Below are 26603 nucleotides of genomic sequence, written 5' to 3' on the forward strand. Positions count from 1 at the left end.
GGAATCCCAGAGAGCTGCTCTGTAGAAGAAGAATCTAAAGAGACCCACACTGGGACACATTATAATCACACTGTCAAAAGTTAAAGCCAAAGAGGTAATCTTAAAAGCAGCAAGAAAAAAACAGCTTGTTATGTACAAGGGAACCCCAATAAGATTAAAGGCAGATTTTTCAGCAGAAACTTTACAAGCCAGAAGGAGTAGCATGATATCTTCAAACTTTGGGAAGAAAAAAACCTGTCAACCAAGACTATACTACCTGGTAAAGTTGTCCTTCATAATTGAAGGAGAGATAGAGTTTCTAGATAGGCAAAAGCTGAAAGGGTTCATCATCACTAGACCAGCCTTACTAGAAGTGTTGAAGGGAATTCTTCAAGATGAAATTAAAAGATGCTAATTAGTGACAGGAAAACTTAAGAAAGTATAAATCTCACTGGTAAAGGTAAATATATAGTTAAATTCAGAATACTCCAGTGTTGTAATTGGTGGTGGGCAAATCACTTATAAATCCATTATGAAGGTTAAAAGACAAAAATAGTAAAATAACTATAACTACAAAAATTGATTAATGTGTACACAAGGTAAAAAGATATAAATTGTGACATCAAAAATAAAATGTGGGTGGGGGGAGAGTAAAAATGTAAAGCTTTAGTATGTATTCGAAGTTAAGCTGTTATGAGTTTAAAATAGACTGTTATAAATATAAGATGCTTTATGTAAGCCTCACTGTAACCACAAAGCAAAAACCTGTAGTAGATACATAGAAGATAAAGAAAATGATTCTAAGCATAACATTACTGAGAATCATCAAATCACAAAGGAAGAGAACAAAAGAAGAAGAAAGAAACAAAAGAATTACAAAATAGCTGGAAAACAATTCACAAAACGGCAATAAGTATACCTATAAATAATTACTTTAAATGTAAATGGACTAAACTTTCCAATTAAAATACATACAGTGGCTGAATGGATAAAAACCAAAACAAAACAAAAAGAACAAGACCCAACTATATGCTGCCTAAAAGAGATTCACTTTAGCTTTAATAGAGTGAAAGTGAAGAGGTAGAAAAATATACCTCATGTAAATGTAAACCAAAAGAAAGCAGAGGTAGCAATACTGATATCAGACAATATAGACTGATATCAGACAATAAGCCAAAGACCGTAATAAGAGATAAATATACAAAAATCAGTTGCATCTCTACACACTAATAAGGAACTATAAGGAACTATCAGAAAAAGAAAATAAGAAAACAATCCCATTTACAATTGCTTAAAAAAGGACCGAATACCTAGGAATAAATATAACCAAGGAGGTAAATACCTGTTCTCAGAAAACTATAAGACATTGATGAAAGAAATTGAAGAAGACACAAATGAAAAGATATTCTTTACTCATGGATTAGAAGAATTAGTATTGTTAAAATGCTCATTCTTTGCAAAGCAATCTACAGATTCAATGCAGTCCCTCAAAATTTCAATGGCACTTTTCATATAAATAGAAAAAAAATTCCTAAAATTTTTATGTAACCACTAAAGACCTTTAATAGCCAAAGCAATCCTGAGAAAGAGGAACAAAGCCTGAGGCATTACATGGCTTGATTTCAAACTACATTACAAAGCTATAGTAATCAAAACAGTACAGTATTGGCATGAAAACAAACACATTGATCACTGGAACAGAATAGAGAGCCCAGAAATCAACCCATGCATGTAAGGTCAATTAATTTACCACAATGGTGCCAAGAATATATGATGGGGAAAGGGTAGTTTTTTTTCAATAAATAATGTTGGGAAAACTGGACAGCCACGTGCAAAAGAATGAAACTGAGTCCCTGTCTTAGACCACATACATAAAAAATCAACTAAAATGGATTAAAGGCTTGAACATAAGACCTGAATCCATAAAATTCTTAGTAGAAAATATAAGCGGTAAGCTCCTGACATTGGTCTTGCCAGTGATTTTTTGGATTGGACACCAAAAGCAAAAGCAACAAAAGCAAAAATAAACAAGTTGGACTACATCAAACTAAAAATCTTCTGCACAGTAAAGGATACCATCAACAAATGAAAAGACAGTTTACTGAATGGGAGAAAATATTTGCAAATTGTGTATCTGTTAAAGGGTTAATATCCAAAAAACAAATAATTTGATTAAAAATGGGCAGAGGAACTGAATAGATTTCTTTCTAAAGAAGACATACATATGGCCAACAGGGAAATGCAAACCAAAACCACAGTGAGGTATTGTTAGAATACCTATCATCAAACAGAAAAGAGGTGAGTGTTGGTAAGTATATGGAGAAAAGGAACCCTTATTCACTGTTGGTGGGAATGTAAATTGGTGCAACCACTATGAAAAGCAGTATGGAGGTTCCTCATAAAACTAAAAATAAAACTACCATATGATCCAGCAATTCCACTTCTAGGTATACATCCAGAGGAAATAAAAACAGGATATCAAAGAGATATCGGAAACCACATGTTCATTGCAATAATGTTCACAATAGACAAAATATATAAACAATATATGTGTCTGTTAACAGATAAACAGATAAAGATGTTGATATGTATATGTGTATATGTGTTTGTGTGTGTATATATATATATGTGTGTATACACAAACACACACACAATGGGATCTTATTTGTTCATAAGAAAGAGGGAGGTCATGCCATTTGTGACAACACGAATGGATCTTGAGGGCACTATGCTAAGTGAAATAAGGTAGACAAAGAAAGACAAATACTGCATGTGTCACTTATATATGGAATCTAATAAAAGGTCTAACTGATAGAAACAGAGAGTAGAAAAGTGATTGTGAGGGCCCAGGTGTGTGGGTGTGAAGGGGAATGGGAAGAGGTTGGTAAAAGGCTTCAAACCTTCAGCTGTAAGATGAGTAAGGTCTGAGGATCTAATGTAAAGCATGGTGACTGTAAGTGATAACACTATACAGTTGACCCTTGAAGAACTCTGGGGTTAGGGGCACTGACTCTATGCAGTCGAAAATCTGCGTAGAACTTTGCAGTTGGCCCTCTATATATGTGATTCCCCATCTGAGGACTCAACCAACTCCTGATTGTGTAGTAGTGAAGTACACATTTATTGAAAACTAATCCATGATATAAGACCTGAACATTCAAACCCATGTTGTTCAAGGGTCAACGGTATTATATATTTGAAATATGCTAAGAGAGCAGAATTTAAATGTTCTCACCAAAAAAAAAAAAAAAAAAAAAAGGATAAATATGTGAGGTGATGGATATTTTAATTAACTCAAGGGGGAAATCCTTTCACAATGTATACATATGTCAATCATCTTGATGTACTATTTAAATATGATTTCCTATGTCAATTATATCTTTCAAAAAGGCTGAAATTAAAAAAAAGTTATCATTTTAATGAATAGAATCTTAGGGGCTGTTTGTTTTCATAGTATAACATAGCCTATCTTCATCTCAAAGTTCACTATTTCTTACCCAGAGCACTGGAGCTATTCACGAACTCTGTGTTTGTCAGTTCACTTCAGAAATGAGTATATGGGCACCTATCTCAGAATTGAGATGCAGATTAAATAAGGGTAATGTATGAAATTGCTTAGCTCAGTATGTGTCTTCATATTCAATAGATAGTAGTTATTGCTATTAACAGTAATCATCATTAAAATGATAAATTTTTTAAAATTTCAGCCTTTCATCATCATTGTTACTAGTGTGGTGTGTGGCAAAATAATACAGATTCTATATAGTTTAAGAGGATGGACCTGAGACAGACTGCCAGGATTCAGTTCTAGCTTTGTCAGCTTCTAGCTGTGAGACTGTGGGCTTTGCCTCTCTGTGCTTCAACTTCCTCATCTGTAAAGTGGGGACAAGTCCTTACTTCATAGGGTTGTAGTGACTGGTAAATGAATTAATGCATGTAAAACACTCAGCACACTGCCAGCCCCATAGCAAGTTCTCAGTAAGTGCTAGCTATTATTATCATTAAATTCCTTGGAACGTTCCATGGACTGCTCTGTTAGAGAGTTTAACTTCTCTTCATGGTATTTTGTCATTTTTGATAGAAGGGTTTATGTTTTAGGGAGCCATGGAACAAGATCACCTTTCCTTAATACTGTAGGGTTCAAAGCTCCACTACCTATTTGAGTAAATGTCTTTTCATGGTGCCTAAAATAAGGGGAAAAAAGCTGATACCAGAGTAAAGCTTTAAACAAGGCCAGGGGAAGGAAATCTTTAAATCCAAGGGCAGAGCATCCATTTTTATTTCATCAAAATGTATTATTTAAGCAAACTTACTGATAATGATGCATAGATGCTGTTTGTAGACATTATTTTCCTCCTTTGAAGTGACTGAGTGCTGATTTCCTATCTGTACCAGCAGCCTTTTCAGAACTCATTCTGTGCTCCTCTACATCATTGTGGCATGGAAATCTCATATATGACTTTTCTAAAGATTAGAAGACTAAAAACGTGTACCTGTTGACTCAGAGGCTGAGAAGATGTGCACAAATGTGAATAAACAGTTGAAACACTACGAGATGTACAGAAAGAGCCCTTGAACGCAAATGTGATTGACATCAAGAAAAGATTAGCTTAGAAGTTCTGCCTAGATGGCACGTCGATAGACTGGCACTGCAGCAGGATTCAGCTGCAAGGATTTCATGTAATTGATGGTGGAAGAAAAGAACATTTCAACAGATATTTTTCTATTAATTTGCCACAGGTGCTCAAATGCCCGTGACCTAGAATTTCAAGTATTCAAATTGCTACTATGGTAGCTTCAGGCTTTGCTTCCACGTTATTTTACAGACTGTGGCACAGACTTCTAAGGATTTAATTCTGTTTATTGGCAATGCTGCAGTTCACATGATTTCAGTCTAACAGGATGACTAATTTCTCAATGAATCAAGTGACTCTTGACTCAATATATATCAATCTTTATCATGCACATAGTTTTATTTAACTTAACATTATTTTTATCTACATGTTTCCATGTATAGCTTTTGGCCATTTACTTGCCATGCTACCCTTTCATTTTCCTGCTACCTCTCCTGAAGTTCCGCTGCTGGACTGTTTCTAGATTTTCACGTTTATACACAGAGGCAGGGAACATCCTAGTATAAATTATTTTTTTTAATTTTATGATATTGCCATGGAGTTTGTTCTCCAAAGCAGAATAACTGAAAAAAAGTAAGAATTTTTATAGTTCTTGCTACATACTGGGATATCACACTATAGAAATATCAAACTAATTTACAGTACCATCAGCATGGGATATATGTATACTTTCCCTCACCATTTACACAATATTGGATTTTATTTTATTAATAATTTATGTATGTAATGGCTTTAAAAATTAACCATTAACCACACCTAACCATTTTAAGTGTACAATTTAGTGGTATTAAATACATTCATAATGTTGTGCAACCATCAAATCACCCATCTCCATAACTCTTTTTATCTTGTAAATCTCAAACTCTAAACCCATGAAAGAATAACTCCCCAGTGTCCCCTTCCCCCAGCCCCTGGAAACCACCATTCTACTTTCTGCCTCTATGATTTTGACTGTTCTCAGTACCTCATGTAAGTGGAATTATACAATATTTGTCTTTTTTGACTGCCTTACTTCACTTAGCATAATGCCCTCAATATTCATCCATGTTGTGGCATATGTCAGAATTTCCTTACTTTTTAAGGCTGAATAATATTCCATTGTATGTATACACCACATTTTGTTTATCTAGTCACTTGAGTTGCTAACACATTTTAGCTGTTGTGGATAATGCTGCTATGAACATGGGTGTACAAATATCTCTTTGAGACGCTGCTTTTAATTATTTTGGGAATAAGCCCAGAAGTGGAATTGCCAGTAATATGGTAATTCTATTTTTAATTTTTTGAGGAACAACCATACTGTTTTTCAAAGAGGTTGTACCCTTTCACATTCCCACCAACAGCACACAAGGGTTCCAGTTTCTCCATGTCCTTACCAATACTTGCTATTTTCTGCTTTTTGATAGTAGACATCCTAATGGGTGTGAGGTAGTATCTCACTGAAGTTTTGATTTGCATTTCCCTAATGATTAGTGAAGTTGAGCATCATTTCTTGTGCTTATTGACCATTTGTATATCTTCTTTGTTGAAATATGTGTTCAAGTCCTTTGCCCATGTTTGAATTGTGTTGTTTGGTTTTTTGTTGTTGAGTTTTCAGAGGTCTCTATTTATTCTGGATATTAACCTCTTATCAGAGATATGATTTGTAAACATTTTCCCCCATTCTGTGTATTGTCTTTTTACCTGTTGATATTGTCTTTTGATGCACAAAATTTTCTAATATTCATCAAGTTTAATTTGTCTGTTTTTGTTGTTGTTTTACCTTTGGTGTTATATCCAAGAAATCATTGCCATATCCAATGTCAAGAAGCTTTTGCCCTATGTTTTCTCCTAAGAATTTTATAGCTTTAGGTATTACATTTAAATCTTTGATCTATTTTGAGTTAATTTTTGAATATGATGTTAGGTAAGGGTCTAACTTCATTCCTTTGCAAGTGGATATCCAGTTTTCCCAGCACCATTTATTGAAAAGTATGCCCTTTCCCCATTGAATGGTCTTTGCACACTTGCCCAAAATCCCATCTATGCAAAGGTCTGTTCGGGGCTCTCTATTCTATCTCATTGGTCTACATGCCTGTCTTTATGCAAGCATAACACTGTTTTGACTGTGGTAGTTTTGTAGTAAGTTTTAAAATCAGGAAGCATGAGTTCTTCAGGTTTAATCTTCTTTTTCAAGATTGTTTTGGCTATTCAGGCTCACTGAGATGCCATATAAATTTTAGGATGATTTTTTCTATTTCTGCCCAAAACATCCTTGGAATTTTGATAGGGATTGCATTGAATCTGCTAATGGCTTTTGGTAGTATTGACATCTTAACAATATTAAGTCTTCTGATTCATGAACATGGAATGTGTTTCCATTTATTTATGTGTTCTTTAACTGCATTCAGCAATGTTTTGTAGTTTTTATTGTACAAGTCTTCAACTCTTTGGTTAAGTTAATTCCCAAGTATTCTATTCTTTTTGATGTTATTGTAAATGGAATTGTTTTTTTCAGCTTGTTCATTGTTTATGTATAGAGATGCAATTGATTTTTGTGTGTTGGTTTTGTATCCTGCTACTTTGCTGAATTCATTTCCAATAGTTTTTTGGTGGAATCTTTAGGGTTTTCTACATATAATATGATCTGTGAACAGATATAATTTTACTTCTTTCTTTCTAATTTAGGTGCCTTTTATTTATTTATTTGTTTTCTTGCCTGGCAGCTCTGGCAAGAACTTCCAGTACTATGTTAAACAGAAATTGCAAGTGTCCTTTTGCCTCGTTCCTGATCTTAGTGAAAAAACTTTCAGTCTTTCACCACTGAGTATGATGTTTGCTGTGGCTTTTTCATATATGGCTTTAGTTATGTTGAAGTAGTTTCCTTCTATTACTAGTTTGTTGAGTGTTTTTATCATGAAAGAGTCTTGACATTTGTTATGTTTTTTTCTTCATCAAATAAGGTAATCATGTGGGCTTTTTCTTTCATTCTGTTAATGTGGTGTATTACACTGATCGAATTTGTATGTTGAACCATCCTTACATTCTAGGAATAAATCCCACTTGGTCATCGTGTATAATCCTTTTAATATGCTGCTGAATTCTGTTTGCTAGTATTTTGTTGAGGATTTTTGCATCAAAGTTAAAAAGGGATATTTGTTGGTAGCTTTCTTTCCTTGTAGTGTCTTTACCTGGCTTTGGTATCAGGGTAATGCCGGCTTCATGGAATGAGCTAGGAAGTAGTCCCTCCTCTTAAATTTTTTTGGAAATAGTTTGAGACGGGTTAGTGTTAGTTCTTCAAATGTTTGGTAGAATCCACCATTGAAGCCATCAGTTGGGAGATTTTTTTGATTACTGATTTAATTTTCTTATTAGTTACAGATGTATTCAGATTTTCTATTTCTTCATGATTCAGTCTTGGTAGGTTTTGTGTTTCTAGAAATTTGTCTATTTCATCTAGGTTATCCAATTTGTTAACATGTAATTGTTCATAGTACTCTCTTATAATCCTTTTTATTTTTGTGCAATTAGTAGTAATGTCCTCACTTTCATTTCTGATTTTAGAAATTTGATTCTTCTGTCTTTATTTCTTAGTCCAGATAGCTAAAGGTTTGTTAATTTTGTTGATCTTTTCAAAGAACTAACTTTTGGTTTCCTTGATTTTCTCTGTTGTTTTTCTGTTCTCTGTTTCGTTTATCTCTGCTCTAAACTTTATTTTCTTCCTTCTGCTAGCTTTGGGTTTAGTTTGCTTTTTACTTTCTAGTTCCTTAAGTTGTAAAGTTAGGTTGCTTTTTGAGATCTTTCTTGTTTTTTAATGTAAGCATTTATAGCTATAATTTTCCCCCTTAGCACTGCTTTTCTGTGTCCCATAAGCTTCGGTATATTGTATTTTTGTTTTCTCTCCTCTCTAAATATTTTATAATTTCCCTTGTGATTTTTTTCTTTGATCCAATGGTTGGTTAAGAGTGTGTCATTTACTTTCCACAAATTTGTGAATTTTCAAGTTTTCCTTCTGATATTTATTTCTAACTTTATTTTGCTGTGGTATGTGGAACATACTTTGCATATGTATCTCTTTAAAGCTATTGAGACTCAGTTTTTGGGCTAACATTTGATCTACCCTGGAAAACATTTCATGTGGACTTGAGAAGAATGTGTATGCTGTTGTTGTGTAGAGTGGTCTGTATATGTCTGTTAGATCTAGTTTCTTTATTGCATTAAGTCCTCTATTTCCTTACTTATCTTCAGTCTGCTTGTTGTCCATTATTGAGAGTTGAGTATTGAAGTCTAAGACTATTATTTTAGAACTGTCTATTTCTACCCTCAATTCTAATTCTGTCAGTGTTTGTTTCATATATACTGATAGTCTGTCATTAGGTGCATACATGTTCATAATTGCCATATCTTCTTCCTGTATCGACCCTTTTATTAATAAATAATGTCCTTCTTTTTCTCTTATAAACTTTTTTTGATTCAAAGTCTATTTTGTGTGATGTTAGTATAGCCATCCATGTTCTCTTTTGCTTACTATTTGCAAGGAATATCTTTGTCCATTCGTTCACTTTCAATATGTTTGTGTCTTTGGCTTCAAAGTAAGTCTCTTGTAGATAGGAGATGGTTGAATCACTTAAAAGATCAAATTTTCCAATCTTTGTCTTTTGATTAGAGAGTTTAATCCCTTTACATTTATAGTAATTGTTGATAAGTAGGGACTTCTGTCATTTTGCTATTTGCTTTCTGTATACCTTTTAGCTTTTTTGTCCCTCATTTGCTGCATTACTATCTTCTTTTATGTTTAGTTTATTATTTTGTAGTGGAATGTTTACATTTCTTTCTCATTTCCTTTTGTTTATATTCTAGAGCTATTTTCTTTGTGGTTACCATGGGGATTACATTTACCATTCTAAAGTTATAACACTAATTTGAATTTAGATTAGCTTAACTTCAGTGACATATAAAAACTCTGTTCCTTTATAGCTCCTTCCCCAACCTTTTTGGTTGTTGATGTTACAAAATTATGTGTTCATATATTATGTGCCCCAATACATAAACTAAAAATTATTTTAAATGCATTAGTCTCTTAAATCATATGAAAAACAGAAAGTGGAGCTACAATCCATTATTACAATAAAAATAGCTCTAATAATTGCCTGTTTATTTATCTTTAGTGTGATCTTTATTTCTTTATATAGCTTCAGGTTACTGTCTAGTGTCCTTTCATTTCACCCTGCAGCACTCCCTTGAGCAGTTCTTGAAGGGCAGGTTTACTCTGCCATCTTCCAAGAATCTTCTATAATGGCTTCTTTCAGTAATTTGGATTTATTTACTTGATATGGAGGTGTATGTTTTTAAAAGGAAAGTTTTAATATTTATAATTTTTAAATATGCAATATACTGATTTTTCTACTTTGGTTGTTGCAAATGTTGGGAATATATTTGGCTGCAAATAAAAGTAAATTTAACTTTTAGTCAGGATTCTTTAGAAAAAGAGAACAAATAGGAGATATATATATATATATATATGTGTGTGTGTGTGTGTGTATGTGTTCAACAAATATATATACAGAATATATGTATTTGTTGAACACTTAAAAATATGGTAGAGACTATAAATACTTAAAATATGGTAGAAGCTACATGTTCTTGCTGTACAAAGAATAATTAGACATGGTAGAGACTCCTGAGGAGCTCATATGTAGTAGGGGGTGTTTAAACACATGAATATAACAATATCATTAGGATTATAAACAGAAGTATAGAGGGGGAAGCAGGGGTACACAGGGGAGTGAGTCTCCAACTCTGCCTTAGTGGTATTCAAAAGTCTTTACAGAGAAAAGGCTATTTGAATTGATCATTTAAGGAAAATGCCCAGGCATTTTCTTGGTCCTCCTTTAAGGAGAGTGAATCAATGTATTTCTCAGATAAGACGATGCAATGATAAAAGTGTTACAAAAAAAAGGTTCTATGGTCAATTAAGTTTGGGAATGCTTAGTTAGTCAAACATTTTTCTTAACTATGTTACTTCTCAGAGCCTATCAATAGCCTAATGTGCTTCTTGACTCCTCAAAACAGGGAAATAATGCTCAATGTTTCTTGACTGTATTTCACCACGGAATCTTTTGCCCCTTACAAGGTTCCTTAGAGCTGGTATTCTGCAGAAAACACCTTGAGAACATGGCTCTAATGTTTCCTTCAGTACTTAGCTGATGCTTTATTTTTAATTTTTAAATTTTTAATTTTTTTGATTGAAGTATAGTTGACTTACAATATTGTATTAGTTTCAGGTGTACAGCATAGTGATTCAGTTGGTTTTTTTTTCCAGATTATATTCTATTATATGTTATTATAAGATATTGGTATAATTCCCTATGCTATACAGTAAATCCTTGTTGCTTATCTATTTTGTATATAGTAGTTTGTATCTGTTAATCCCATACCTCTAATTTGTCTCTCCTTCCCTCCACTTTGGTAGCCATAGTTTGTTTTCTATGTCTGTGAGATCTGTTTCTGTTTTGTGTATAGATTCATTTGTGTTACTTTTTACATTCCACATGTGAGTGATATCATACAGTGTTTGTCTTTCTCTGACTTATTTCACTAGGTATAATGTTCTGTAGGTCTATCTGTGTTGGTGCAAATGGCAATATTTCATTCTTTTTTATGGCTGAGTAATATTCCATTGTGTATGTATCATTGTGTGTACATATATATATATATATATACACACACACACACACCCCCCACATCTTCTTAAGCCAATTGTCTGTTGGTGGGCATTTGGGTTGCTTCCATGTGTTAGCTGTTGTAAATACTGCTGCTGTGAACATTGAGGTGCATGTATCTTTTCAAATTAGTGCCTTTGTTTTTCCTGGATATATACCCAGGAGTGGAGTTTCTGGATCATATGGTAGTTCTATTTTTAGTTTTTTAAGGAACCTCCATACTGTTTTCCATAGTGGCTGCACCAATTTACATTCCCACCAACAGTGTATTCCCTTTTCTCCACATCCTCTCCAACATTTGTTATTTGTAAACTTTTTGATGATAGCTATTCTATTGGTGTGAGGTGATACCTCATTGTGGTTTTGATTTGCATTTCTCTAATCATTAGCAATGCCCTCCCTCTTTTCTTCTTGCTTAGCCTGGGTAAAAGTTTGTCAATCTTCTTTATCTTTAAAAAAAAGAAAAGCAGCTCTTGTTTTCATTGATTTCTTTCTATTGTTTTTCTGATCTCTGTTTTATTTATTTCCTCTCTGATCTTTATTATTTCCTTTCTTCTGCTGACTTTAGAGTTCATTTGCTCTCTTTTTGGTAATTATCTTAGGTGGTAGGTTAGGTTGTTTATTTGAGATTTTTCTTTTTTCTTGAGGAAGGCCTGTATTGCTATGAACTTCCCTTTTAGAACTGCTTTTGCTGCATCCCATAGATTTTGTAAAATTGTGTTTTCATTTTCGTTTGTCTTGAGATTTCTTTTTGATTTCTTTGATTTCATCAATTGGCCTATTGGTTTTTTAGTAGCATGTTGTTTAGCTTCCACATGTTTGTTCTTTTCTCATTTTTCTTTCTGTAGTTGATTTTTAGTTTCATACTGTTGTGGTCAGAAAAGATGCTTGGTATAATTTCTATCCTTTTACATTTGTTGAGGCTTGTTTTGTGACTCAGTGTATGGTCTATCCTGGAGAATGTTCCATGCATGCTTTGAAAGAATGTGTCTTCTGTTTTTTTGGGAGGTGTAATGTCCTGTAGATATCAATTAAGTCCAACTAGTCTATTGTGTCATTTAGGACCTCTCTTACCTTATTGATTTTCTGTCTGGATGATCTGTCCATTGATGTCAGTAGGGTGTTAAAGTCCTACTATTATTGTATTATTGTCAGTTTCTCCCTTTATGTCTGTTAGTATTTGCTTTATATATTTAGGTGCTGCTGTATTGGGTGTATGTATGTTAACAAGTGTAATATCTTCTTGTTTTGATCCCTTTATCATTATATAATGCCCTTCTAGTCTTTTTTTATGGCCTTGGTTTTAAAGTCTATTTTGTCTGATATGAATATTGCTACCCCCTCTTTTTTGTCATTTCCATTTGCATGAAATGTCTTTTTCCATCCTCTCACTTTCAGTCTGTGTGTGTCTTTTGCCCTGAAGTGAGTCTCTTGTAGGCAGCATATTGAAGGTTCTTGCTATTTTTTTTTTAATCCACTAAGCCACTCTATATCTTTTGATCAGAACATTTAGTCCATTGACATTTGATGTGATTATTGATAGGTATGTACTGTTTTATTCCTTGTTTTCCAGTTGTTTTTGGAGTCTTTCTTTGCTCATTTCTTCTTTTTGTTTTTCCTGTTGTGGTTTGATGATTTTCTTTTGTAGTATGCTTCAGTCCCTTTCTTTTTGGTTTTTATAAATTTATTGTGGGTTTGGATTTGTTGTTACCATGGGGTTCATGTATGTTGACTCATAACTATACATAGTTGCTTTAAAGTGATCATCATTTAAGTTCAGACACATTCTAAAAGATCTACATTTTTTACTCCCCTCCTCCACATTTTGTGTTTTGGATGTCCTATTTTATATCTTCATGCTTATCCCTTTTACTGTTTATTGTAGTTATAGTCACTTTTACAACTTAAAAAAAAAATCTGGCTTACTTAAGTGATCTTCAACCCTTAGTCTGTATTCGCCTTTCCTATTAGGATTTTTCCTTTCCTATGGATTCTTGCTTGTTTTCCATTAGGTAAGATCTTTCAACATTTCTTTTAGGGTAGGTTTAGTATTGCTGAATTCTTTTAGATTTTCTTGTCTGAGAAATTCTTTATCTCTTCTTCTCTTCTAAATGATAATCTTGCTGGATAGAATATCCTAGGTTGCAGATTTTTCCCTTTCAGGACTTTGAATATATCATGCCACACCCTTCTGGCTCGCCAAGTTTCTGCAGAGAAATCAGCTGATAGCCTTTATGGGGGTTCCCTTGTAAGTGACACTTTGTTTTTCTCTTGCTGCCTTTAGAATTCTCTCTTTAACTTTTGCTATTTTAATTATGATATGCCTTGGTGTGGGTCTGTTTTTGTTCATCTTGTTTGGGACTTTCTGTTCTTCCTGTACCTGGATATCTGGTTCTTTCTTTAGGTTTAGGAAGTTTCCAGCCATATTAATTTCAAATACATTTTTGATCCCCTTCTCTCTCTGTTCTCCTTCTGGAACCCCTATTATGTGTAAGTTGGCATATTATCCCAGAGATCTTGTATGTTGCTTTTTTTTTTTTTTCCATTTGTTTTTCTGTCTGCTCTTCTAATTGGGCGATTTCCCTTATTCTATTTTCCAGATCACTTATTTGTTCTTCTGTTCTTCTGTGTCATTTACTCAGCTATTCATTGCTTCTAGACTGCTTTCTAATCTCAGAAATTGAATTATCTATTTTTGATTGGGTCATCTTTGTAGTTTCTAGTTACTTGTTACAATGATCTATATTTATATTAATAATCTTTCTTAATTCATTTAACACTTTTATTACCTCCTTTTTGAATTCAGTGTCTGGTAGACTGATGATCTCTGTTTCATTATTTAGTTTTTCAGTGTTTTCTCTTGCTCTTTTAATTGGGAGTAGTTCCTCTGCCTTTTCATTTTACTCAACTTTCTCTGTTTCTGTGAATTTAGGAGGAATAGTTACCTATTGTGGTCTTGAAGGGGTGTTTTTATGTGGGAGTGTCGCCAGGTAGACTGTGTTTATCCAGTGTCTTTGGTGTGAGGGCTGGTTCTGATGTAGACACCAGCCATGTCTTTCCTCAGTGTGTGCTGGCCACCATCACCTTGGTAGGGAGTGTGGTTGGTATTGGAGGATCGAAAGCCTATGCAGCATGTGAGGTGGAACTTTCTCTCTGCTCCATAGCTATTGCTGGCCTGTTGGGGTGGGGTCTGCTCCCCAGTTGCTTGAGCAGAAGTCCTGAGGGTTGGGCTCAAGCAGACTCTGTTCCCTTTGAGTGTGTGTTTTGCCCCAAAGGAGAGTAGTATTGAAGTAAGTGAGGCTTGTGCACTCACAGAGATCTGATGGCATTGCCTGTGTAGGTGTCTGCAGGTCCACTCAGACACAACCCAAGTTGTGTCCCTTCCCCTGTTGTGGTCATCTAGTACAATGTCATCTAGCGTTGTGTGATCTAGGGCAAGGCTGTGGTGTGGAGTGGGTGGGGCTGGAGCATTCACTAGGTGGGGGTTGGGAGTTGGGGCACTGTGGCTGGAGAAGTTGAAGTGGGCTGCTTCATTAGTGCAGACTGAGTTAGTGCCAGCATTGGTTGCTGCTGCCCCACCTGGACCATACCCCACACCCCCTAGCCTCCTCTGCATCTCTAGATTGAGTCTTCTCCCAGGGCCTGTCTTCCCCAGATCCAGTGCCAAGATGTGGTGTGGAGTGGGCAGGGCCGGGGTGTTCACCCCACTTGGATTCAGGAGAGTGGTGAGGTGGCAGCCACCATGCAGAGCTCTCTCCACCCTGTTTGTTGGCAAGCCAGCACCCACACACTCTTTATGAGTAGAGTCTAGGCTTCTCCAGCCCTTCTCCAGTTCCTGCGGTTCTCCCAGCAGCCAAGAGGGCTTGTCTTCTCCATGTAGGACCCCAAGACTGGGACACCCAGTCTGTCGCTCAACCTACTCAATCCCCAGGGCGAGGGTCTGCCTGTGAAAACCTTCTTTTTCTTTCAGATCCCTCCCAGGGGTGGAGGTCCCAACCCTATGCATTTTTTCCATCCTTACCCAGTTATGTGGAAATCTTTCTTGCAGCTTTGGTTGTATAGGAGTTCTTCTGCCAGTTTCCAGGTAGTTTTCCATGAGAATTGTTCCACGTGTAGATGTATTTTTGATGTGTTTGTGGCGGGAGGTGAGCTCCACATCCTCCTACTCTGCCATCTTGATCTGACCTTTGTATGACTATCTGATGCTTTGTTTTAAAAATATTTTCTTCATGTCAAGAAAGAAATCAACCATTCCTTTTTTTCCCCCAGAGTTTTAATCAAGGATGGACATTAGGGACTTCCCTGGTGGTCCAGTGGTTAAGACTTCACCTTCCAATGCAGGAGGTGTGGGTTTGACCACTGGTTGAGGAGCTAAGATCCCACATGCCTTGCGGACAAAAAAAAAAAACCCAAAACATAAAATATTAGAAGCAATATTGTAAGAAATTCAATGAAGACTTTAAAAATGGTCCACATCAAAAAAAAAAAAAAAAAAAGAATGGATATTAAATAATTCAAATGGCTTTATCTTGTTTCCCTTCTGACAAAATATGCTGTCTAGTTTGTTTAGGCTTTTATAAAAAAAAATACTGTAGACTGGGGGGCTTATGAACAACCAACGGTTATTTCTTACAGTTTTGTAGGCTGGGAAGTCCCAAGATCATGGTGCCCGCACACTCAGTGTCTGGCGAGCACCCACTTCCTAGATGGCTATTTTTTCACTGTAACCTCATGTGGTGGAAGGAGTGAGGGATCTTTCTGGGGCCTCTTTTATAAGGGTACTAATACCACGCAGGTAGGCTATGTCCTCATGACCTAGTCACTTGCCAAAGACCCCACCTCCTAAAACCATCGCCATGTGGGTTAGAATTCCAACATATAAATTTTGGAGGGACACAAACATTCAGTCTATACCATGTGCTATGAGTTATATCTTCAGTTCTGTTCTAATAAGAGGATGTTGGGCTCTGAGGGTAATGAGAGATTAGCATAGTTTAACAGAGTTAATAATAGAAACTTAGGATATTTCTGACTGAGAAGACAGAGATCTTGGGTCAGATGATCTTTAAATACTTTCCAGTCCAGTTAATCAGAAATGTTTCCCATTGAGGCTTAAACTCAAAACAATATTTAGTTAGTAAAATGGATAGAGCATTTTGTTGGTTAAAGTTACCATCTTCATTTATCAATGATTTTTATGTTGCTCCACATCTTTATCATTATTACCATTTTTATTAAAGAAATTATCTATTGTAACATTTTTGTTATTCCAGGGTAGATTTTCATCTTACCTAATACATAATTCCTTTTAGAAATTGTAAAGATTGGAGGAACATATAAGAAAAAAACAAATTAAGATGATGAAATAACTGTACGTTAGCAGAAAATTGTAACTTATACAGAAGAACGAGATCAGAAAGGAAAAAAGGGAACACATATTTTTTTTTTTAATTAGTTAATTAATTTATTTATTTATTTTTAGCTGTATTGGGTCTTCGTTTCTGTGCGAGGGCTTTCTCTAGTTGCGGCGAGCAGGGGCCACTCTTCATTGCGGTGCGCGGGCCTCTCACTGTCACGGCCTCTCTTGTTGCGGAGCACAGGCTCCAGACGCACAGGCTCAGTAGTTGTGGCTCACGGGCCCAGTTGCTCCGCGGCATGTGGGATCCTCCCAGACCAGGGCTCGAACCCGTGTGCCCTGCATTGGCAGGCAGACTCTCAACCACTGCGCCACCAGGGAAGCCCCCACATATATTTTTGATGATTACTTTAGCTTACAAAATATCTAATAATAATAAACTAGTATTTATGCAGTACTTTCTAGGTAACAAAATATTAAGTATAAATTTTTTTTTAGGTATACTGAATTCTCTTTTCTATTTATTTTACAGGCAGGTCTTTACATTTTTGTGTCTTAGAGAAATTAGCCGAAAGCCCTTCCTATATGCTGTGGATGTTAAAAAATCACACGGTTTTATTCCTCTAAGCATTTTGACCATCTTCCTTCTGTCTCACAGTCTTGTGGAGCTGGCTGGGTTCCTCTGTTTTGCAAGAAGGTACATCTCTCTGATGCTGTGTCTGTAATAGTCTCCTTACTGAGATCTGCCCATGAATATGATATTAAACATGTTGGTTGAGTTTTGCTCATGTGGAGTCTGTCATCAATATGGAATAGAATTCAAGAATTTGACTTTTTCTTCTCTCTCTTCTGCCATTTCAACTGAATTATAGAAATTAGGAATGAAATTTAGTCCTACCTCCTCTCTCTTGGTCAGGTTATTTTTGTTTTTTATTTTTAACCTGTGGGAGTTGGAAATATTTCAGGGTTTCCTTTTTTGCAAAATTATGGTGTAAATGAATCCTTTTGCTTTTGTATTTTTCATGACAGTATAAATGCCTGAGATCAATTTACCCTTATTGTTGTTAATTACAGTATAAAAGTCTGAGATGAATTTACTCTTAAAGTGCTAGATCTAAAAAAATTTAATAAAGTCAATTGTAATTTTTCCAAGAGAGTTATTTTCAATCAAACTGATTTTTAAAGCAGACAAGCCTTTCTGTTAAACAGAATAGGTGCTCTTTTAACCATCCTAATAAGGAAGTTAAAAAAAACCTCTCATAGAAACAAGAGACTATAGCTTCAAAAGCTCCCAGTCCTCATAATCATTACCACCTCTAGACTCTTTCTTTAGGAAACATTCCAAGACTTCATTGTGTTGTGAATAATTTTTACTTCAGTCAATGTGTTCTATGCCTCTGTGAAAACCTACATATTCCTCAGTAAGGATACATAATTTTCCTCATGTTGGATATTTAACATCATAAGCAGACACCCAGTTCCAATGGTTGATTTGAGCTTTGCAAATTTTGATGCTCAGAAACAAAGTGCCTGGTATCTTTTATAAAGAGCTAGTGAAAAGTGACTAGCATTAAGGGAGTTTGACTGATGTGTGGTAATCAGGTGGGAAATGTCAAACGTATTTGTTTAAACCTTGCACTTATTTTATGTAGATAAAAGACAATTTTCAGCTGACTTCAAATTATATCACTTTACAAAACATACACAAGAAATTTAGTAAAATTTGAAAAGATTATTAAGACTTACAGTTTCCGTGTTCATTTTATATTTTGGGTATACTCTCTTGCAAGCACAGAGACCAGCAGGCTTTGTTTTCATACATCTCATAAACCAGAGCCATAGAAGCATGATTTTTGAATGAAAAAGATACCAGGATTTTCCTCTTAAAGAGAAATCTGGAACCTTAAGATTTTTATTTTGATTTTTTATATTAGAAGTTTTATTGGGGTAAATTCACAAACCATACAATTTACCATTTTAGCACACACAGTTTGGTGTTTTTTAGTATATTCAAAGAGTTGTGCAAACACCATCACTGTCTAATTTTAGTTTAGAACATTTTCATCATCCTGAAAAGAAATCCCTAACAGTTAGCATTCACTTCCCATTTCCCTGTCCCTTCCAACAGTGCAAGGCAACCTAAAATTTACTTTCTACCTCTGTGAATTTGCCTATTCTGAACATTTCTTATAAGTGGAATTTTACAACATGTGGTCTTGTGTGACTGGCTTCTTTCACTTAGGAAAGAAGTGAAAGAAGGTTCAAGGTTTTCAAGGTTCGTTCATGTTGTAGCATGTTTCAGAACATTTTTTTTTTATTGCTGAATACTATTCCATTGTATAGATATACCAAATTTGTTTATCTACTCATCAGTTGATGGACATTAGGGTTGTTTCCACCTTTGGACTATTCTGAGTAGTGCTATAAACATATGTGTGCCAGTTTACATTTAGGTCTGTGATTCATTTTGAATTTTTTTGTGTGTGATGTAGGGGTGCGACTTCACTCTTTTTCATGTGGGTATCTGGTTGGCCCCAGCACCATTTGTGGAAACACTGTTTTATCCCCATTGAATTATCTTGGCCCCCTCGTTGAAAATGAATTGACCAATCTTATAAACTTTATTTCTGTATTCTCAATTCTATTTTATTGATCTATGTGTCTATCCTTATACCAGTACCACTTTTTTAATTACTATCGATTTGTAGTATGTTTTTAAATTTAGAAGTGTGAGTCCACCAGTTTTGTTCTACTTTTTCAACTTGTGTTGGTTATTTTAAGTCCCTTCCTTTTCCATATGAATTTTAGAATCAGCTTGTAAATTTCTTCAAAAAAGGCAGGTGGAATTTTGAGAAGAATTGCACGGAATCTGTAAATCAATTTGGGGAGTATTACCATCTTAAGAATGTAAAGTCTTCTAATCCATAAACATGGGGCACTTTTCAATACATTAGGATCTTCTTTAATTTATTTAAACAACATTTTGCAGTTTTCATCGTACGAATCTTGCACTTTTTTTTTTTTTAAGAAGGAAGCTCCTTTTTTTTTTTTATAATTCTTTATTTTATTTATTTATTTTTGGCTGTGTTGGGTCTTCGTTTCTGTGTGAGGGCTTTCTCCAGTTACGGCAAGCGGGGGCCACTCTTCATCGCGGCGCGCGGGCCTCTTCACTATCGCGGGCTCTCTTGTTGCGGAGCACAGGCTCCAGACGCGCAGACTCAGTAGTTGTGGCTTACGGGCCTAGCTGCTCCGCGGCATGTGGGATCTTCCCAGACCAGGGCTCGAACCCGTGTCCCCTGCATTGGCAGGCAGGTTCTCAACCACTGCGCCACCAGGGAAGCCCCTTGCACTTCTTTTGTTAAATTTATTTGTAGTATTTTATTCTTTTTGTTGCTAATGAAAATGCAATTGTTTACTTAATTTTCAGATTGTTCATTGCTACTGTGTTGCTACTACACTGTATTGTTTATTACTGCTGTGCAATTGATTTTTGTGTATTGATATTGTATCCTGCAACTTTGCTGAGCTTGTTAATTAGTTCTAATAGTTTTTTGTGTGTGTGCATGTGGATTCCTTAGGATTTTCTATATATGTGACCCTTTGTGGACAGAGATAGTTTTACTTCTGTTTCCAACCTTGATTTCTTTTATTTCTTTTTCTTGTCTGATTTTCCTGGCTAGAACCTCCAGTACAACATTGAATAGAAGTGGGCAGAGCAGACATCCTAGCCTTGTTTCTGATCTCAGGGGAAAAACATTCAGTCTTCTACCACTATGTATGACGGTAGCTGTGGGTTTTTCATAGATACCTTTTATTAGGTTGAGGAAGTTCCCTTCCATTCAAAGTTTGTTGAGTGTTTTTATTATGAAGGAGCGTTAGATTTTGTCGAAGACTTCGTCAGCATCTATTGAGATGATCACGTGGTTTTTGTCCTTTATTATATTATTATAATACACTACATTGATTGATTTTTTGATGTTAAATCAACCTTGCATTTCTGGAATAAATACCACTTGGTGATGGTGTAAAATTCTTTTCATATGTTACTGTATCAATTTGTTTGTATTTTGTTGATTTTGTTTTTTGCATTTATATTCATAAGAGATATTGGTCTATAGTTTTCTTTTCTTGTAGTGTCTTTGTCTAGTTTTGTTCTTATTAATAGTGGCCTTGTAGAATGAGTTGGAAAGTGTTCCCTCCTCTTGTATTTTTTCGAAGACTTTGTGAAGGATTGGTATTAATCTTTAAATGTTGTTGTTTTGATTTTTTATGGCTTCCTTTGTAGTTTACCATTTGCTATTGTTAAATGCAAGTGGGGCTTGTAAGTGGGGCCAGGAAGGTGATGTTTATGGTGATCATCTCCTGTAGGACAATTGACAGTAAAAATACAGGACTCTAAATAGAACTGTTGAGTCTTCACTCTGCCTACTTCTACTGAACAATGCTGAATACCCAACCACTGGAGAACATGCTTAATTGTAGAAACAAATTAGAAGCTTTTTATATCTTGAATTCAGAACCACAGTTGGAAAATGCCATTTTCCTCAGTGGAGCCATTGGTGTATGGCCCAATTCACTGTCCCCAAATTAAGAAGTCTTACCTGTAACTTATTAGTACCAATTTGTTTAGAAACATTATTTAAAAGAGCCTATTGAGAGGTGTTACACTGACCTCCTTTTGAGTCAGAGAGCCTGAGAACAAGGAGAGTTTGTTGAATCCTAGACATCACGTAAGGTAATATGAATAATAAATATTTAGATTGTCTTCCTACATGTTTCAAAATACTTTTGGTCATTAACCACTCTACCAACTCAGTGGGGAAAATTAACACTGAAGAAATAATAATAACAACTAATGTTTGCTAAGTAATTCCTATATGCCAAGCACTTTAAAATCCTTTATATATACTATCTCTTATATTCCTCATAGCAGTCTTATGAGGTCAATGCTAATATTATTCTCTACTTTTCAGATGTGGAAACTCAGAAACAGAGAGGTAATCTACGTTGCTTGGTGTCAGACAGGTGGAGAATAGTAGAGCCAGGATTTGACCTAGGTTATGTGACTCCATAGCCTACCCTAAACCGGAAGTTAGAGTGGATTAGGCATATTCCAGAACAGGGATTCAGATTCAGGGTTTCTGTTTTATAAGTTTTGAATTTATAAGTCATTTGTCTCTCTCTAATGAAGAATATAATTTTCAGTCAGCAGTTAAGAAATGTCCATAAAGGATGTATTTAGATGGTCTAAGTCTAAGGACTTGAGATTACACACTCTCTCTCTGTGGGGTTAATGTAATAGATAAGTTAGTATAATAAATATTTAACATTTATTAAGGGCTTACTATGTTCCAGGGTAAGTGATTTATTTGTATAAGTTAACTAAATTTGCAAAATAACTATGAAATAGGTATTATAATTACCATCGCCAATCATAGCTGAAGCCACTGAAGCAAAGACGCGTAACTTGCCCAAGGCCAATTAGCAATAAGTAGCACAGCCCAGATTTGAACCCAGACAGTCTTGCTCCAGAACCTGTATTCTTAATCACTTTGTCATGCAGTTTCTCTAAGTCAGTAAATAGTCACCTGATACACAGTAACAGCAATAACAGTCACACCGAGAAATCAGTGATAAGATTGGATCATCGTGTTTATGCACGTGCAGATTGGAGTCACTTGTACAGGAGAGAAATGTGTTATGGCTCAAAGGAGGAAAAAGGCTTTTCTCTGAATATGAGACAACCTGAAACGAGTATGGAAGTACAAAAAGAAAACTTAATTTGGAAAGGGAGGCTGTTAGCTTGTGCTTCCACAGAAAACGGGAACAGACTGATGGGATAGGGTGAGCGCTCAGAAGCTGTGATCCTGAGCGAGTTGTGGTGGTGTGGTTTGGAGTTTTACCTCAGAGGTAAAAGGGGACAGTTTGAAAGAACAGTTTTAGAAAGTGAATTTGATAAACTCAGTTAGCATGGGGAGAGGTTGAATCAATAGTAGATTAATATCAACTTCAATTACAAGTGTTTTTAGTGATGTAAGAAGCATCTGGAAATTAGCAGAAAAAACTTGACCATTTGGGGTGATATTTCCCCCTTCATGCCAAAATCATAATAGTTTTCTTTTTCTTGTGGCAGTGAAATCACAGACCTGGGTTTATCTTGCACTTTTCTTCCTGGGAATCCAAACATTTCCCCAGACGTTGTTCTATGGTTTTCGTGCACAGTGTTCTACCCCTATGCAGGGCCATATATGCAGACCTCTGTGTTTGGGTGGGAAGAGAGTAGCTCTCAAGCCAGCCAGTGACCAGAGAGCTGGTTGTATCTGGGCCAGTTTTCTTCCAGACGTGTGGACCTTCTAGTCTGCAGCCTAGACTTCATGTAATGAAGTAATAAACTTCATGTAATGTTTTCAATGAAATTATTATTAAATTGAAGTTTCTAAGTTATTTTTATCAAAAAGAAAAATTACATTCACATCGATAGCAAGTAAACCAATATTGCCCACCCTTTCCCTTCCTCACATGAAAACAAAGATCAGTGAAAGCCTTTTAAAAAATACTTTTGGTCCATTTCCACTTTCAAGGTAACCTGGTGGCTTCTTTTCTCAAGCCCTCACACAGGTATTCAGGAATACCAGGATGGTGTGCCAAAGATCCCAACAGCTTGTATTACGGTGGAAGATGCAGAGATGATGTCAAGAATGGCTTCTCGTGGGAGCAGAATTGTCATTCAGCTGAAGATGGGGGCAAAGAACTACCCAGATGCTGATTCCTTCAACACTGTAGCAGAGATCATTGGTAGCAAGTATCCGGAGCAGGTGAGTGAAGGCAAGGGATGGGCTGTCTGGGAATAAGGTGTTGTGGTCAAGTTTTAGTTTTTAGAGACAGTTTAGGAAAGAGAGAATGAGTCTGCAGAGATGGTCTTCATAGACTCATTAAAGGCAGACACTTTTTTTTTTTCCTTCAAAAGTTTACTACTTTGACCGAAGAAGGGCAGGACTAACTGAAGGGCAGAATATGATCCACTGTGTGGAAATCCAACTCCGAATAGTTGAGGGCAGTATTTGTTCATATGTGTTGTATTTCTTCCATTTGGAGCCAGCTTGGCATTTGAGATCATACCAATAGTTGATAGCATGCTTATCGTGTGACTTATCTTCCTTCATCCTTTCAAAGCTCTGTGAAGTAAGTCTATTTTCTTCATTTTGCAGGTGAGGAAATTAACCTAAAGGAAACTCACTTGCCTAAGGTCCATACAGCTAGTAAATGGCTGAGAAAGGACTCAAACCCAGGACCTTGTGAATATTAATCCAAGCTGTAGACCACAGTTTATGTGAAATCTTTAGAGGGTTTTTTTTGTTTTTTATTTGGAAACTTCAAATAGTCTTAGATGCGTTATTCAAACTGTATACTAGCCAAAGCTTAAATGACTTCAGCAAGTTACTTATTCTCTAAGTCTTAGAGAATTTATCTACAAAGAAGGGGATGGTGTATGTGAGGAACAGGATTACTATGAGAGCTAGACTAGATAATGCATATCTGATAGCCTCCTACTATAGTGTTTGTCGCATCACATGCGCTCATTGAATGTCATGTCAGTTTACTTCCTATGACATAAAGTGTACAAAAGATGGTTTTCATAAGGTTTCTGGTACAAACCTTCTTTATTAGTAGTTATTGAAATTCTGAAAATAGCACTTAAAAATATAGCTGTTTGGGCAGCTCAGACTTGTATTTTGTTTAAGAACGTCAGTGGGATGAAGGAACAGGCACACAGTAATGGAGAAACAGTCCTTCTGCACGTGTCCTGACTCAGGGCCTCTCTCACACTTAAAGGATTGCACTGCAGTAAAGATGCATTTTACGTTTTGGGACCCTTTTCTCCCTTCCTAAATGACCTGCTCCCTGGACCTGGGCATGTGTCAACCCTGGGGTTACGGCCGCAGGGATAACGGAAAAGCAAGATCTCAGTAGGACCATGGAGGGTGAGACAGTGTAGAGAAACTGTAGTTTTAAATGTTGAGAAAACAAATAAGCCCAGCCCCTTGTCTCTTTGGGAAACCGAGAACAACAGAAGAGCCAAGAGTCCACGTTTCAGGTACTGAGTAGTCAGAACCCTTAGAGTGTAATCCCTAGTCCAGGGTGGGAGGAGGTTAGGATGATATATTATCAATTGTCTGGATGAGCAGGCTGATTCTGGCCTAAAGGTGGGTGGCAAGGTGAGAGTGAGTTATTGGAACCTTAATCGGAAACGGCCAGTGGGTGTCGGGGTCTGAGGTCAAAGCATTAAAACAGAGGCGTTCTCGGGCTGCAGCAGCTGGAGGGTTGAGGTAGTGCTGGCTCAGAGCTTCCCAGGAACGCCGGCATCTTCCAGCTGAGCGTGCTCGGCCCTCCTCCTCAGCCCTGCATGACTGTTTTTCCAATCAGTTTTATTGAGGTATAATTTACATAAAATAAACTTACCAAATTTAAGAGTACAATTCGATGAGTGTTGAAAAATGTAATCCAGTAATGTAAGCACAGTCATAGCCGAGAGTATTTTCATCACCCCAAATGTTCCCTTGTGCCCCTTTGCAGTCCATCTCCTCCTCTACTCCCCTGTCCCCTGGGCACCACTGATCTGCTTTCTGGAACTATAGCTTTTTCTTCTCTAGAATTTCATATAGGGGGAACCATGTAAGTGGAGTCTTTCGGGCTGGCTTCTCTCACTCAGCGTAATGCTTTTGAGGTTTATCCGTGTTGTTGTATCTGCTGTCCATTCCTTTATACTGCTGGGTAATATTTCACAGCACCACCTCAACCCTCCAGCTGCTGCAGCCCGAGACACATTTCACAGTGTGTTTATCCATTCACTGGTGATGATGGACATTTGGGTGGTTTCTAGTTTTTGACTGTTATGAATAAAGTGTCTGTGAACATTCTTGTATAAGTCTTCCTATGGCCGTATGTTTTTATTCCTCCTTGGGTAAGTGCCTAGGGGAGGAATTGTGGGGCTGGCCTGAATCTTAAGCACCCTAATCTCTGTCAAGATGCTTCAACCTCTGTATTCTATGGGGGTAGCGCCTTCTCCGGGAGAGTGATGGAGAATTTCAGAGCTGTCCCAGGAATCAGGATTAAACTTTTACCTCTATCATAACATTGCACAGCATTCCAAGAGTTAGCTATAAATACCTTGTTGCCTACATGTAAAAGATAGAAGATTAACAAAAGGTCTCCCACAAAGAAGTCACAGCATCACTTGCCCGGAAGGAATGTGGGTGAGTGCAGTGAAGTGAAGTCCATGTGGCTGTGTTTGGGGGGGAATCTGCCTTACAGCCTGCCTGGAACCACAGGGCATGTCTAGACCATGAAGGGAAGTGGAAAGCGTGTGTTCTCCCCTCCAGGTGTGAGGTGAGTTAATGAACCTTAGTAAGCACCATCCATCCCTGATAAAGCCTCCTCTGGGAACCCTCCCCTCATCCCACCATTTTATGCCATTGTTATGCTGTCATCTCCCACCAGAACTTGCAGATGCCCTGAGCATTCTGTTTACTTTCTTTTCTCTTTTTCCCTAATGCCTATCCCAGAAATTGGCATGCAGTAGCTTCTCAATGCATATTTTAATTCAGTAAAATGAAGAGAAGAATAAAGGAAGAAAACAAGTGGAAGATTTCCTTAATCTCTATTGTCTTTAAATCCAGACGTTTTCCTGCCCATCTGGAACATTGGTTGTCCATAGACACATTGGACATCACCCATGAATGCAACTCTGTATGGCTAAACTCGAGTCCATCAACTCCCTCACACCTAACACCTCGTCTTGGTTTCTTGTCTCTGTTAAAGGAACCATATTTACCTATCAGCACATTCAGAAACTTCAAGTTGTTTTTCATTCTCTCCTCTTTGTTACTGTCCTACAGTCAGGAACCATATCCTATTCAGTCTACTTTCAGCCTA

The 26603-nt window shown here is 36.4% G+C and overlaps 1 protein-coding gene across 2 annotated transcripts in view; it reads left to right on the top strand.

Annotated features, from left to right (window-relative positions):
- Positions 1-26603, top strand: part of CPQ (carboxypeptidase Q) — a 523824-nt gene that overhangs the window by 218497 nt on the left and 278724 nt on the right. For both annotated transcript variants that reach the window (XM_061171373.1, XM_061171374.1), the window contains exon 4: positions 23278-23485. In XM_061171373.1, the coding sequence (XP_061027356.1) occupies positions 23278-23485 (208 nt within the window). The remainder of the gene's footprint in view (positions 1-23277; positions 23486-26603) is intronic.

Source organism: Eubalaena glacialis, chromosome 17 (assembly GCF_028564815.1).
Source record: "Eubalaena glacialis isolate mEubGla1 chromosome 17, mEubGla1.1.hap2.+ XY, whole genome shotgun sequence".
In the NCBI taxonomy this organism is placed as follows: Eukaryota; Metazoa; Chordata; class Mammalia; order Artiodactyla; family Balaenidae; genus Eubalaena; species Eubalaena glacialis.